Source organism: Prenolepis imparis, unplaced genomic scaffold, assembly GCF_030444845.1.
Source record: "Prenolepis imparis isolate NDT839.2.m4 unplaced genomic scaffold, iyPreImpa1.0 SCAF_4, whole genome shotgun sequence".
NCBI lineage: Eukaryota > Metazoa > Arthropoda > Insecta > Hymenoptera > Formicidae > Prenolepis > Prenolepis imparis.
This window is the reverse complement of record NW_028141162.1, coordinates 4144132-4158834: the sequence shown is the minus strand read 5'-3', so window position 1 is coordinate 4158834 and position 14703 is coordinate 4144132. Positions and strand designations below refer to the sequence as shown.

General features: G+C 31.9%; 2 protein-coding genes across 9 annotated transcripts; one reads left to right on the top strand and one right to left on the bottom strand.

The window, feature by feature from the left end:
- Positions 1-124: 124 nt before the first annotated feature.
- Pi3k68d (phosphatidylinositol-4-phosphate 3-kinase catalytic subunit Pi3K68D) lies at positions 125-13509 on the top strand. Of its 6 annotated transcripts, XM_083037042.1 has the most exons (27): positions 125-264; positions 797-1032; positions 1105-1323; positions 1627-1697; positions 1758-1864; positions 2034-2078; positions 2383-2644; positions 2997-3217; positions 3295-3403; positions 3491-3652; positions 3735-3964; positions 4036-4135; positions 4226-4645; positions 4737-4938; positions 5025-5198; positions 5353-5610; positions 5729-5917; positions 6012-6243; positions 6485-6631; positions 6893-7141; positions 7236-7672; positions 7814-7970; positions 8916-9151; positions 9321-9521; positions 11447-11643; positions 11964-12211; positions 12343-13509. In XM_083037042.1, the coding sequence occupies exons 2-27, from the start codon at positions 797-799 to the stop codon at positions 12514-12516; spliced, it is 5283 nt and encodes a 1760-aa protein (XP_082893168.1). In that variant the 5' UTR covers positions 125-264; the 3' UTR covers positions 12517-13509. The 6 variants fall into 6 exon arrangements, with proteins under 6 accessions (XP_082893168.1, XP_082893169.1, XP_082893165.1 ...); XM_083037043.1 differs by lacking the exon at positions 2034-2078; XM_083037039.1 differs by having other exon boundaries at positions 1627-1864; positions 6012-6237.
- Positions 9764-11447, bottom strand: LOC145935570 (uncharacterized). 3 transcript variants are annotated; one of them, XM_083037047.1, is made up of 3 exons: positions 10767-11445; positions 10492-10628; positions 9767-10330 (listed from the first exon to the last, which is right to left on the bottom strand). In XM_083037047.1, exon 3 carries the CDS (start codon positions 10304-10306, stop codon positions 9893-9895), a length of 414 nt encoding a protein of 137 aa, XP_082893173.1. In that variant the 5' UTR covers positions 10307-10330; positions 10492-10628; positions 10767-11445; the 3' UTR covers positions 9767-9892. The 3 variants fall into 3 exon arrangements, with proteins under 3 accessions (XP_082893176.1, XP_082893173.1, XP_082893174.1); XM_083037048.1 differs by having other exon boundaries at positions 10492-10548; XM_083037050.1 differs by lacking the exon at positions 10492-10628 and having other exon boundaries at positions 9764-10330; positions 10767-11447.
- Positions 13510-14703: the final 1194 nt, after the last annotated feature.

Sequence of the window (14703 nt, the reverse complement as noted above, 5' to 3'; positions counted from 1 at the left end):
AATAACAGTATTCGCGAGTCAGTGCACTCCCGCATATATTCGCGGTTCGTAAAAATATTTTTCGGAGTAGCGGACTTACGGCTATGGAAAATTAAAGCCGAGAAGAGGCGAAATTCGCGAGCAGCACGATTATTCCCCCACATGAGAAAACGGAGCGAGGACGACGTTAACGGAGAGAGAGAAAGGACGCTTACAGATTACAGACGCGGACGCTTGTGAAGAGCACCTGTCAACGGGGGACGCTTCTTCGGGAATAATGCCACGGTGAGCTAACAATAAGATATATCTCTTCCGTCCGCGGAAGCGATAACTCGGCCCTTTAAACGCGCTATATTCACCGCATGTTTTATCGCGCGATTCTCCTATTCTTATCGCGTGTTAATGTTAATATTACATTACTGGCGACCAGTAGCGTAAAGTCCGAGAAGTCTGTCCCTGCCTGTGATTCCGTCTCAGAGAGATATATATCTGCGAGATGATGTTTATATAAAATGGAGCAACGTGATGAAAATGCACGATAATCAATAGATCTCCCGGAACAGAACCTTCTTCTGCAGATCGTCCACTTCGTTAAAACGAGCGCAAGTCTCAATAGTTGTTATTTTATCGCATCTCTGTTGATGTAGGTTAGAATGATTTGCACTGTGCGTTGCTGTTTTTTATTTGGGTACCAAGAGTATATATTCATGTATGCACACTCGAATTGTTGAAGTATTATTAATATAATGAACGCGATCCTACAATTTACGTGAAAATTTCATCTGTTTATTAAAGGCAATCTTTTATCTGATTCTAGATGTCACACTACGGTAGAAGTACCTACAATCAAAGGACTGCGGTGATTGACCATGAAAGACAGTTTCAAGAAGACCTGGAACGAGCCCAAGCCCTCAGTTTGGAAAGCTTGGCTCTAGAAAAATTTAGATTGGAAAAATTACGCTCGGAATTTAGTAATGTGGAACAATCGTGCGGTACGCAGAACAATGTGTGCAACAGTGCAACATCGGAGACAGATGGTTCGCAGAGAGAAAGGTAAAGATTATAAGTGCTTCATTTTATTCTGTGCGAAACTGATGAAATAATCTAATGTTAATTATTCAACAGATCTCAATGCAGAAGTCGACCAAGACCAGGGTCCATTAACAATCAATCGAATCAAAAGAATACTGTAATATTAGCACCGCCACCTCCAATACCATGTAGAAGAAATTCAACGGCCACTGCGGCAAGTCAGGGTTCTTCTAGTGACTTAATCAATTTTACAAGCCCCGTGAAGCAGGATAATCTGGCTGAATATTGCTCAGCAGCACCTCCACCACTGCCGTAATATTTTTATGATAATACATAAAATATATTTTTTGCTAACAAAATAATTTTCTAAAATTAAATGTAAAATTTGTCTTTTTATATATACTATTTTATATATAATTTTATTATTTTTATTTTAATATTCTAAATTAAAAATAAATCACCAGATTTATATAAGAAATGAATTATTAATCCAGTAATTTATAAACTCGCAATATTTGCAATGATATTTGATAAATCATTCTTCTTTAATTAAAACATCAACAATTTTATGTTTTTATATAAAACGTTGAGGCTATTAAATATTTTTTGTTGCAGAAAAGCACCAATAGAACCTAACTGGGATACACATCCGTCATTATTGAAGAAACAGTCAAGAGTGTCTCGAAGTAATAGCTCAGTTGGAGCATATCATTCCAGAGATTTTAGATATCATTCTCTTTCTCCAGGTCCACGATCTTCCACAGCACCATGTACGCCAGGAACACCAGGAATTAGTCCCATCATGTCAAGAGCTAATAGTGTTAGCAACAATGTACCTGATATTGCACCACAGGTAGCAAAAATTTACATAGAATCTTTTTTGTTCTGAAATAAACATTCTCACCTACAAAATATTTTTTTCCTTTTTTTTTCAACAGACTCATTTAAAATTTAAATAATTAATACAAAACAGTCTATTAAAATACAGTCTTTCTTCTGTTAAAATACAATGTTTCTTGCAGCCTGCATGGAAATTTATTATCTTTAAGTATCTTTTCTTCAGACAGGTATCTCATATATCTGAAAATTTGAGAGATGCTTATATTATGTTCTTTTTCTTTTATAGTATTTTATTAGAGTAACCTATTTTAACTTATCTTTTTATACAATATCACAAATATAGCATAATATCTACAAAATGTACCAATTAATTAAACAGGTTCTCACGCTTTGCTTTTCTTCTAGTGAATGCAATAATATTTGCATTATATATACTTGTATCGCTAGCTTTTCAAGCGAGGGATGTTCATGAATGCATGATAAAATAATCAAAGAAAATATTATATCAAAAGTTGTACATTTCTCTTTTAGATTCCTCCATTGCCTACAAATTATAGACCAACTGTTGCACCTGCCATGTGTGCTCCGTCAATACCGGCATTCTGTATAGATGATGAACAGTTAAACGTGTTGAAAGCGATAGAGAAGAAACCAAATAGCAATCTTATAGATTTGAATAGTTTTGAGCAAACGGAAGACAAAACAAATGTGCGAGTTAGCGTATTGGAAGCATTTGATCCATTACTTATTAAAACTGACAGTGGAAATGATTCCACGCAAGAAAATAGAGACGGTAAATTTTATTTTATATTGAACACAGAAGAATCTTTATTATTTAAACTAATTGTGGACGAAAAGTTTAGGCAATTGATTTTTCGGATAATTGACTAGTTACGTTCTAAAGTAAAGATAAATGTATTTCTGAGATTATTTGTGACATTGTGTCTTAAGTCTTGTTTCTTAGATAATATTGTTTAGATAATAGAAATTATACTAAACTATTGATGTTATAATATAAAATAATATATTAATTATAATATAAAATATATAAAATAAAATTTTGAATATATGTCAGAAAATATGTTTCTTGTATATTAAGTAAAGAGAAAATTCTTTGTTATTATAGATAGATCAATTTTTTACAGATTTGCAATCACAAGTTAGCGGCAGTGTATACGATCCGTTCGATCCATTTGATTACATGTACAGCACAAACGAAAGCGTCAACTCGGATCCAGTTTATGCTGCTGTGGAAAAATCAGCAAAATCGCCGGCTATGTCGCCAGCTGCACCACCTCCATTGCCTCCTCGCAATTCGTCTGCATGGAACACCATAGAAAGACGAAAAACTTCTTTAGATCGTCGAGTGAGTCTCTCGGAAAAGTTTATCCAACTTTTGACGAAATAATATATGTCATAATTACACTTTAATTCTATTTCTAGCAAAAGCGTCAAACACGATTGTACGAGAATGTAACTGTCATAAAAACCAGATCATCTCTTCATGATTGTGATCTGAAGGCATTTCATAAGATTATAAAGTCTATACGAAGTGAGTAGAATGTTTCATTACGCTATGTTTTAATCAATACACATATCTCCATTATTCACGATTTCATTTAATTTGACATTATTTAAGGCGAGTTTCCATTTAATAACCCGACTACAAATATTGGATACGTTGTCAGCCCAATAATGGAGAATTTATATCCAGATGGCACAAGTATAAAATTAGTAGTTCATCCGCAATTAGTCAATAATGATAAAGATCCTACACCATCTATTACTTTTACTTGCAATGGTAAGTTTAAAAAACTAATCTTTTAAATCTAATCTTTTACTTCTTCTTTGCATTATACATTACTCTAAATATTATATTTCAGTGAATTGTAGCGTCGAGCACGTTATCTTGAATGTCGCTTGTTCCTTAGAAGATGAGGATACGGTGAACGTAGAAAAATATTGTTTAAGAGTATGGGGTCTAGCTGAATACCTCGCACCTAATACAACCTTAGCACAATATGAATACATACATCAATGCATTAAGTTAGAAAAGGATATTGAATTAGCTATAATGAGCAGAGCACAAATTAAACAGTCAATTGCTCGAACAGTCAGTATCATTGCATATATTTATATAAGCATTTGGTTATTCAATATGTTAATTACGCTATTTTTTTCCAGCTGCAAGATGATAATTGTGATCAGTATCTAAAATTAGAAGATATTCTACCAAATGAACCTTTGCAGCCTATTTCGTACGATACGTTAATTATTTTACTAGGTACAGCCATATATATACACATACATATATGTATATAGAAATTTCTTGATTCCAATATTTTTACATGGCCATTATATTTTTGAATTGTAGAGACAGTAGAGAAAGAAATGGAACGAGTAGAGAACGCTGCGTTACAATTGGTAAACGCAAATCAGGGCTCTGTCTTACTACCTCAACTTCAACCACATTGCGTGGTGCAAGCAGTAAAAGCGGTGTGTGCCTTAATGGGAAGCATCGAGACGTTCGAGACCACCGAAGCTGTTGACAATTTCGTAAATGCTTGCTGCCAATTTCTACCGCAATCTCACACAGCCAATATAGAATGTAAAAAGCCCGAAATTATACACGAGGATGGCGATTACGCTGTGGTTACTTTGAGGAAAAAGTTTCCCGATGTGATTTCCTCGCATTGTCATAAAATTCGCGATGCTATTCAAGAACTTGTTGAGACGTACTGTCATGCGTTTCGAGTTGATTTTCAATTAAATATCAAAGGAGAATTCCCGACAAGTAAGAGAGGAAGACCTAATTCTTTTATACAAAATACTTTGTATTAAAAAATCGGTATTAAAATCATAATTATTATTTTTTTCCTTTACAGATACATTAATTTCGTCAGAAGTAATAGATACTATTCTAGTACGCGTCGGAGCTCTACATAGGCTGCCAACTACGTGGAAACACGACGATTATATAGTAGCAGCTCAAATCTTCCATGGAACTAGACCGGTAGGAAATCCAGTTTTATCGGAACCAATGACAGTCAGCTCGAATTTTTACCCAAGAATTTTATTTAATTCATGGTAAGAACGAAAACGCATTCGACACGTCTCTTTTTAAGCAATCACGTTTATATAAAAATAAATAAAAAGCATATAATCTATATTAGGTTGGAATTTCACGGAATAAGTGTCTGTCAAATACCAAGGGAAGCCAGACTTGTGCTAGTTCTTTACGGTCGTACTTTACAACCTGCCGAGCACGAATCAAACTCGTCCGCAGAGAATGCGATGCAGAAGGAAGAACTCGGATGGGGTGCTATACAGTTCTTTGATTATGATGGGTAAGTGACGTGTGCTATAAATAATCTGCCACACTTATTTCTTGAGCAAATTTCGAGCAAATTCCTTTTTTTCATCTTTAACGTAACATTTATATCTATTTATGTACGTTTTCTCTTTTTCTGCATTTTCGTACATCTTTATTTTCTATTCTAGTGTTATGAGCCAAGGGAGTTTTTTCTTGTCTCTTTGGCCAGCCATCGCAGACAAAAGATTAGGCCCAGCGCCAGCGCCTGGAATTCATCCGCGCAATACTCATCCCATTATAGGCTTAGAATTGCCTGATTATGGAGGAAAGGTGTTATTCCCCACAGAGTTGAGAGATTATGATGTGGAATCGTTAGATTTTAATTCGTTAGATCAAAATACACAAGAATTATTAATAGATATTACGCAGCAGGATACATTCTCTAGGTATGATGTATATAATATATATATATATATATATATAACTCTCATATAATAATTATAAAGAAGATTTTTCTAAAATCTTAAAATGATGGGTTTTGTAAAAGCCAATTCTTATTTTCAGACCTCCCATTGATGAAAGGGAAATTTTATGGGAGAAAAGACATTACTTGCACGACAGACCCGAAGCTTTACCTAAAGTATTATTAGCTGCGCATAGTTGGGATTGGGCATGCTTGCCAGATTTACATGCTTCGCTCAGAGTTTGGAGTCCGCTGCCTCCAGTACAAGCTCTACAATTACTTTTACCATGGTATGTTTTTATGAAAATTATTTCTCCGTTATAAAATTCCTAAAAAAGACAAAGAATGTTTCTTAGAATACCGCGTTTTTCTTGTTTCTTGCAGTTTCCCAGATATGAAAGTTAGAGAAATGGCAGTTGGATGGATTCGCGAATTAAGTAATGACGAACTTGTCGATTATTTGCCGCAATTACTTCAAGCAATGAAACACGAGACGTATGAAGCTTCACCTCTTACTCGATTCTTGTTAGAGCGTGCCTTATTTTCACCGAGAGTGGCTCATCACATTTATTGGTTGCTAACACAAGCGCTACCGGGACAAAGTCCCCAGGTACAGGTTGGGTGATCATAAGCGTTGGTAACATTATTAATTGCTTGCGCATTTTGTATTGAGCATTAATAAGAACAAAAATTCTCATTGCAATGAAAATTAATTGTAATGATTTAAAAAATTACTTATATCTTTTTTTATATAAGCGATAAAATTAAAAGAATAAAGTTGCTTACGCGATCTACATTATTACATATGAAAGTTCTATATTGAATACATTCTAATAAAATATATTATTTCTCCTCAGAATTCTGCTGAAATCGCTGCAGAAGATGATAAAGCTATCAGTTGTGCTCGTTATCAACGAAGATTGCAATTAATGTTAAGAGCATTATTGGCAGTTATTGGAGATGCACTGAGAAAAAGTTTCCTGACCCAACAATTATTAGTTAAAGTACGTTTAATTTTATATAAACACATACACACACATACAGGATGTTTCAGAAATAGATCATCAAGCTTTAAGAGCATATTCTACTCATCGTAAGAATGAACAAAAGTCATATGAACGTGGATCGGCTTTCTTTCCAAATTATAAACCTTTTTTATTTATAACAGACAACAGATTTATGAATTATCTTTTTATTCACCTTTTGAAACGTCTTGTATATCTCGATTTTATGATGAAAATATTAATTTTCAATTTATTGTACAGAATCTGCATGAAATAGCTGAAAATATCAAAGTTACAAAGGAATCGTTACGAATGGAGACGCTTAAAAATGGTTTACAAAATATACACTGCCAATTAATGGAAGATGACGGCACCTGTTTACCACTGTCTCCCAGTAAGCTAGTATTCGGCATCAACGTACAAACATGCGCCTATTTCTCATCGTTCACTCTCCCGTTGAAAATTAACTTCATTAGTTGCGACAATGTAATAAGTCCGGCAATCTTTAAGGTACGTGTTTTCGAACGTAATCTAATATAAATATTCCATAAAATTGTTTTATTTAGCGGTACGTTTTCAATGTATACACGCTTTTTCTTTTCAGGTCGGCGATGATTTACAGCAAGATATGTTGACTCTCCAAATGGTGCGCATTATGGATAAGTTATGGTTAAAGGAAGGTCTCGATCTGAAAATTGTCACTTTTGCCTGCGTACCTACCGGTCATAAACGTGGAATGATAGAGATGGTAACGAATGCAGAAACATTACGAAAGATCCAGGTTGAATTCGGGCTAACTGGATCGTTCAAGGATCGACCGATCGCAGAGTGGCTAGCGAAGCATAATCCCTCGGAGCTGGAATACGAGAGGGCGGTGGAAAATTTTACCGCTTCTTGCGCCGGTTACAGCGTCGCCACTTACATCTTAGGAATTTGTGATAGGCATAATGATAACATTATGCTAAAAACGTCCGGTCATTTGTTCCATATCGACTTTGGAAAATTCCTTGGAGATGCGCAGATGTTTGGAAACTTTAAGAGGTGAGCGTACATACACGACAATTTATTGTATAGCTTATAAGAAAGTTGCATACATTATGATACATGTTTTACTTCTATTATAATAAGATAATTTTATTATAATTATAATTATAATCTTGTATGTTATACTTTTTCAATCAGAGACCGAACGCCGTTTGTGCTGACATCAGATATGGCATATGTTATAAATGGTGGCGATAAACCTTCGGCGAAATTTCATCATTTCGTGGATTTATGCTGCCAAGCTTTTAACATAGTGCGAAAACATGGAAATCTGATTCTTCATCTTTTTGGACTGGTATGTTTCACATAACATTTATACTTAAAAAAAATAATTAATTCTTCTATTGAAAAAAATACGAATGCAATTTGCAATAATAACTTCTTATGATTCCTCAACTTTTTTATACAATCATATAGTTAGATTCGCTATGATATATTTTATACATTTTTTTATATACATAAAATACGGATAAACAAAATCATGAATCATTACACAGTGTTTCCTTGTTTCTAATTAATCTTATGCTGTAAATCTAGAAAAATTATGTTAAAATAGTCTATTTAAATTGTATAATTAAATTGAATAGATTTTAAATAACACAAAATTAAATTATTTTAGAAGGATATACATATCTTTAATATTTCAGTTAATATATCTTTTAAATTAATTACTTATACTTCTCTAAATGCAAGCGCATTTTATATGAATCTTGCAAACATTATGTATACAAATATTACATATAGATAGAATACATTTTAAATAAAGATTTTACGAGTTATGTGGTCTACGATACCGCTATGAAAACAATAAAGCCACAACGGAAGGGCTTTATCCGTAATGTTTTATCAGAAAGCGGACCGCTATCGCATTAAACTATACATGATGTAGTTAATTGGTCATTATCGCCCGCACTCTTACAAAATATTATACGCTGCAGCAGTCTGAGTCAATCATGTTGAGAGTAAAGTGCTACTAAAAGTGAATAAAAATTAAGGAATCGTTCTAAATATAGAATCCAAATATAAATCACGACATTATAAAAATCGTACAACGAATTAATAGAGAAATCCATTGTTATCATCTAGAGATAGATTCACACATACGATGGATGATTTAATATCCCGGAAAAATCTTTTCGATCATTCACATAAACGAGATGTTATAGCGCGAAAATTGCACGATATCGAAATAAAAGATCATTTAAATAAAGCAAGAATGAACGAGTACACCACTTCACAGATGACTTCATCCGGTATTCCTGGGGTAACTATGGACGCAGTAAGTTACGTGCAGAAGGCTCTACTTCCCGGGCAAACGAATCCCGAAGCAGCGGCAACTTTCGCTCGAATGATAGAAAGTTCGTTGAAAAGTTGGTTCACGCAGTTCAACTTCTTCTTGCATAATCTGGCGCAGCTCAGATTCTCCGGAGATCATAGCGAAGGAGAATTGCTGTCCTTCATTCCGCGCACGTACACGTGAGTATATTTTTCCACCTTTGCTATTTTATATATAGTCGATCACAATCGCGAAACATCGGAAAATCAGAGAATTTTCTGATTTCTCACGGATAGCAATCGATTAATTTATTTATAATTTATTTATACAATTAATATAAGCTTTACATTTGTTTTATAATCATTATAGAATGCAACAGGAAGGTCAGTTAACAAGCGTGCAAGTTCATGGGTATCAAAAACGTTACGATCCAGAAAAATATTACATGTACATTCTACGAATACAACGAAAAGGACAGCCGGACCCGACATATCTATTCCGATCGTATAAAGAGTTTTGTGAATTCTACCAGAAATTGTGCATACATTTTCCACTTGCTAAAGTAGCCAGGTAAATATTACTCGAAACATGTTTTCATCTGTTATTATCTTGTTATCATTATTATTTTATTTTTACAATAATGCTTAATGTAAATATTGCAAGATTATCATATATTAATCATATACATTATATATCTATTTATATATTAAAGTACTTCATATTTCTATATGAATATATAATATACTGCATATTTAATCATATATAATTAAAATTAAATTTTAATTCTGAATACATAAATTATATATATAAAGATAGTATTATTATAATTATAGATATAAACATAACATAAAAATATCTGAATCGGGAAATATTTATCTTTCGTATTTGAGATATCTTTATACATATATATATAACACTTTCTATAACATTTTTCTCCCTTATTAAATCACTAGCTCGTTATCTGAACGGTTCTTATATGAACTATCATTTTGCTTTGTATTCATCTTATTTGATTCTTCATCCTGCGACAAGGATTGATCTTTTAAGTTTAAATCTTTGGTGGATGTAGAAGGTTCTGTGTATACAATGGCATGGTTACCATGCTCTTCGGAATCAATAATTGACGACGATGATAATTGATTCGCAAAGTTTGCTTTCGAACTGTTATATTGCGCTTCTTCATTATTGGCAATTGCTGTCGAATCACTGGAGAGTGAAGGAGTATCCCCATTTTTCGGCATCGCCACTACATTCGATTCAAAGTGTGAAACTCTCCGATATAAGCCCGTCATTGCTGGAACTTTAGACGCTTCTTTCTTTATTGATAGACGTGCTCGAAACCATTTTAAGCCCATCTTTTCCAGAATTTAATATTAAATCTTCAAAAATAAATTGATTTATATATATTATACAAAATCAAATATTTTCAAATAAATTCTTAAACTATGATCTATGATCAATAATGGATAGTCGATTTTATATTTTTACTGATACGAATGTGTTATTTTATATATATTGCACGAAGGTGTATATTACTCACTCTTATAAGAAAAGAAAACTCTTTAATATATTATCAAGCTGTGACTTGATAGATCTCCTTTAAAAATAACGGTATATTTATTGATTATAATTTTATATATATATATATATATATATATATATATATATATTTCTCTCCTAAAATTAATATATTATCTCATTTTGCTGTTTGCAACATTAATTTTCTTTAATATAATACAACAGATAGATAATGTGTAATAAAATATTACACAGTTATTTTTATTATAATATCTATTAAGTATATTAAATACTTACAATGCAGAACTGTCAAAGGAGAATTATCATCACTTTGATGGCTGAAGAATAGATATCGCTAGTACTAGATAGTGCTAAATTTTCACGAAAAATCAAATTACGATGTTATCACAGCCATTGTTATTATATTTCAAGCGATTATAGATCAGTCTACGTGTATATATTATCACAAACAAAAACTTTCCGCGATGTATCCAAAAAATATATATATGACAAGAGACAGAAACGACACGTAGAAAGTTCACAAAGCATATATAAAAAGATATCGCAAAAACTTTCGGCGCATAATATCGCATTTTTTGATATGCGTTATCTTTACATTATCCGATATTAGACGTATCTCAACAGTCTTAGTCACTCAAAGATTAATTGGCAAGCGTAGCGCAAAATTCATTAAGCGCAATAATATCGTAAACAGCGAATTACTTAGAACTGACATTCCCTATATAAAAATTAAAGCGCTGTTTAAAATCATTATCTCACTCTGTAGTATAAAGATTTCACAATGTTACTACTGCTTAATATAAGGCTGTTCGGTTTCTACTATGTTTATTTACATTGTATCTGACGATACGTACATTATAATCTCTCTCTAAATGGAGATATTTACGAATACAAAAGTATCTCCGTTTATCAGCATTTCGGGGAAGTAATCTCGACTCTTTCTATTTTTTTCACAGTTTACCGAGTGGAATAAGCGTGGGACGTTCTAATATTAAACAAGTGGCTGATAAACGGCGAGCGGATATAGAGAAGTTCCTTGTAAGTCTATTTAAAATGGCACCCGAGATATCTCAAAGTGATCTGGTTTATACTTTTTTCCATCCATTGCTGCGAGACCAACAAAATGCCGACATACGTTTACGTAAAGTCAGAGGTATATTCTGATACATTATAAATATTTTTTCAAATATATATGTGTATATATATATATTTTTTTTTAACTTTTATATGTATGTATACAAAACACACTCGTAATATATCGTAATTATTAGAATATTTAAAAATAAAAACTCAATCAGCAGAAAAAAATAGAGTTAATGATCGAAAAAAATCATACTTTGCACGAAAAATATAATTTATCTTAAAAAAATCATCTAATAATTAACCGATTTTCAATTACATGTTTGAATTTTCTAATGAAATTAATTTATAGAATAACGAATAATAAAACACAATGTCATTTTTGTACAATAGTTGGAAATTGGTGGGCCGAGAAGAGAGTTAGAGATAACGTACAAAGCGGTCAGATCAAGTTGTCTCTTCACTACACTCGTGGTACTTTATCCGTCATGGTCTGTCACGCCCGAGGACTTCCCAAAGTCGCTAATGCTCAAGAGCCAAATACATACGTGAAGGTATATCTTAAACCCGATCCTACAAAGGCGACGAAACGGAAAACGAAAGTAGTAAAGAAGAATTGTCATCCGTCATTTATGGAGATGGTAAGTAATAAAATAGATTTATCAAGCTTTGAAAAACCAAGAAGATATATATTAAAAGGGATTGAATATTGAAAGGGAAATTTTAATATTAATATTTTTATATACACTTTAACATTTTTATTACACTCTAGTTGGAGTACAGAATGCCTCTAGAAGTGATCAGAGAGAGAACACTCGAAGCAACAATATGGAATCATGATACATTGCAGGAGAATGAATTTCTCGGTGGTATAAGTTTACCACTCGGACGTCTTGACTTGACAAACGAAACTATTGAATGGTTTCCATTAGGTAGTGTACGATGAGGCGAGTACGAAGACTGTTTCAGAATAAAGTCTCTTAATGCTCATAAATATTATCATTAGGATGTATAGGAAACGTAACGCACATTAAAACTTTTTTAGTAAGCACAAGCAAGTGCAATCATGTTTCACGAAATAAAAATAATTTTAATTTATATAATTTCGTGCATCTCAAAGCAGAGTTTCGTTTCTTTAACAAAGTTCAATATAATAAATATTAAAAATTATGTGATATCCAGAGAAGAGATAGCTATATAAAAAAGTAGAGAGTAAAGAGAGTCAACTTCTACAAAGATTGCTTAGAAAAAATTAGTATACATAATTATATCTAAAGTATCTGCATATGCATGTGCATAACAAATAGAAAAGAAAGAATGTTGCAAAAATTTAGAATTATATATCTATTATATTATGTTTATATATATATATATATAGTCCTTTAATTATATATATATAAAGTCCTTTATTATATATTTTTATCGAAAAAAATATCTAAAAATAGTATAAAAAATTTAGCATGAATTTAATCTATATATTATCTAATTTATACATATTAGAAGTTCACTCTTTTACAAAAATTTTATACACTTATTTATTTGCATAACTTTTTATCAATTATATTGACCATCAATTGTAAATAGAAATTTGGTGTATTTTATATCACACACAAACACATAAGTATGATAATGAAATAATTTTTAATCAGCTATAATATTGAACTCTTTTAGAAACATTTTATAGTTAAAGTAAAACTATGCAATTTTTATCATATATATCTTAAATTTAAATTTTATATAACATATATATATAGCGAAAACTCGCATGTTTCACTGACTTTTATGGTTATTTTATTATTAGAAGAAAACTCCACATATATATAAAATTGCTTGTCTATATAATGGCCTCATTTATAATAAATAAATATAACGTACATTAATTAATTATTATGTAAATATGCTTTCAAAATCATGTAATAAATTATCTTTAATTATCTTACACTGCAATTTTATATCACACACATAAACACATCTATATGTGTAATTCAGAAAAAAAGATTTTCCCTACAAGTTCCAAAAAAAAAAAACATTCATTTAGCTTGAAAATATATAATTTCCTCCTACATAAAATTTTAATTAAATTAAAGAATAAACTGTATTCACGCCTGCTGATCGCTTCAAAATCAAAGATAAAAAAACCTAAGAGTAATGCCGATAGTTTCAGTATAACAAAACCATCAAATTCTCGCACAGCAGTATCATGTAAGATCGATTTATAGTTTTATATACTTTTCAACATTGATAAAAAACATCATTTGATGCGTGTCCATGTTAATTCTAGCACGAACCACAACAAATTGCGATTTTATTGACAGTGTTAAAAAGTGTTTGTGGCTAAACAATTCAATCATATAATGGCGGGAAATTTAGTGGTATCGAAAACTCGAACATAACCACTCATATCGATTAGTGCCTAGGGTCCTAGGGTAACTAAAGACAATTGACCAATCAGAGAGTGGTAAACTGTGTTTAACTGATCACTAGGCAATGTGGCCAATTTGATAAAAAAGTCCATCTCAAACTTCTCTCGGATGAAAACAGGAGACATCTCCGAATTAATTTAAACATAGAATACGTTTTAATACCTGTACTGTATCATAAATGCGTGAAAATAATATAAATGAGATATCTATGTGATTAAAAAGAAGATACGACGTTAAAGCGAGATATCTTATAGCCGTGAGTATAATATTAACGTAAGACTTAAATTTAGGTTATTTATGTTAAAAAAAAGAGATTTATCAAATTTATGATTAGATATAAAAAACATAATAAAACGTAAAGATTCTGATATATATATATATGCAAAAGTTCAAATAGAATAGGCTAATAAGAGTTTAGACGCAAAAAAACTGATTTTAAAATCTTTTATTTTACTTGAAAAGTTTCGGTCCTTTTGCCTGCTCCCCTTTTTAAACCTCAGCAAATTAATTAACAAAAAGTTCATGCGTCTTAACCTCACTTTAAGTCTTCAAAGCGATCGATGAAGAACAAGGAGCGAAAACCGTGTATATCATGATTTCAGCAATATACAATAATGAGTATATATTGTTTTGTATATGTTACCCTAGAGGCCATATGACATACACGTTTTTGCTCCTTTTGTTCTTCATCTTGTCTTCGATCGCTTTCA

Excerpts from the sequence above, each read along its gene's own strand:
- Pi3k68d (XM_083037038.1), top strand. The coding sequence starts at position 797 with ATGTCACACTACGGTAGAAGTACCTACAATCAAAGGACTGCGGTGATT. Across the intron at positions 4,939-5,024 it reads AGAATTTTATTTAATTCATG|GTTGGAATTTCACGGAATAA; the intron begins GTAAGAACGAAA and ends AATCTATATTAG. Across the intron at positions 7,142-7,235 it reads TAAGTCCGGCAATCTTTAAG|GTCGGCGATGATTTACAGCA; the intron begins GTACGTGTTTTC and ends TTTTCTTTTCAG.
- LOC145935570 (XM_083037050.1), bottom strand. The coding sequence starts at position 10,306 with ATGGGCTTAAAATGGTTTCGAGCACGTCTATCAATAAAGAAAGAAGCG.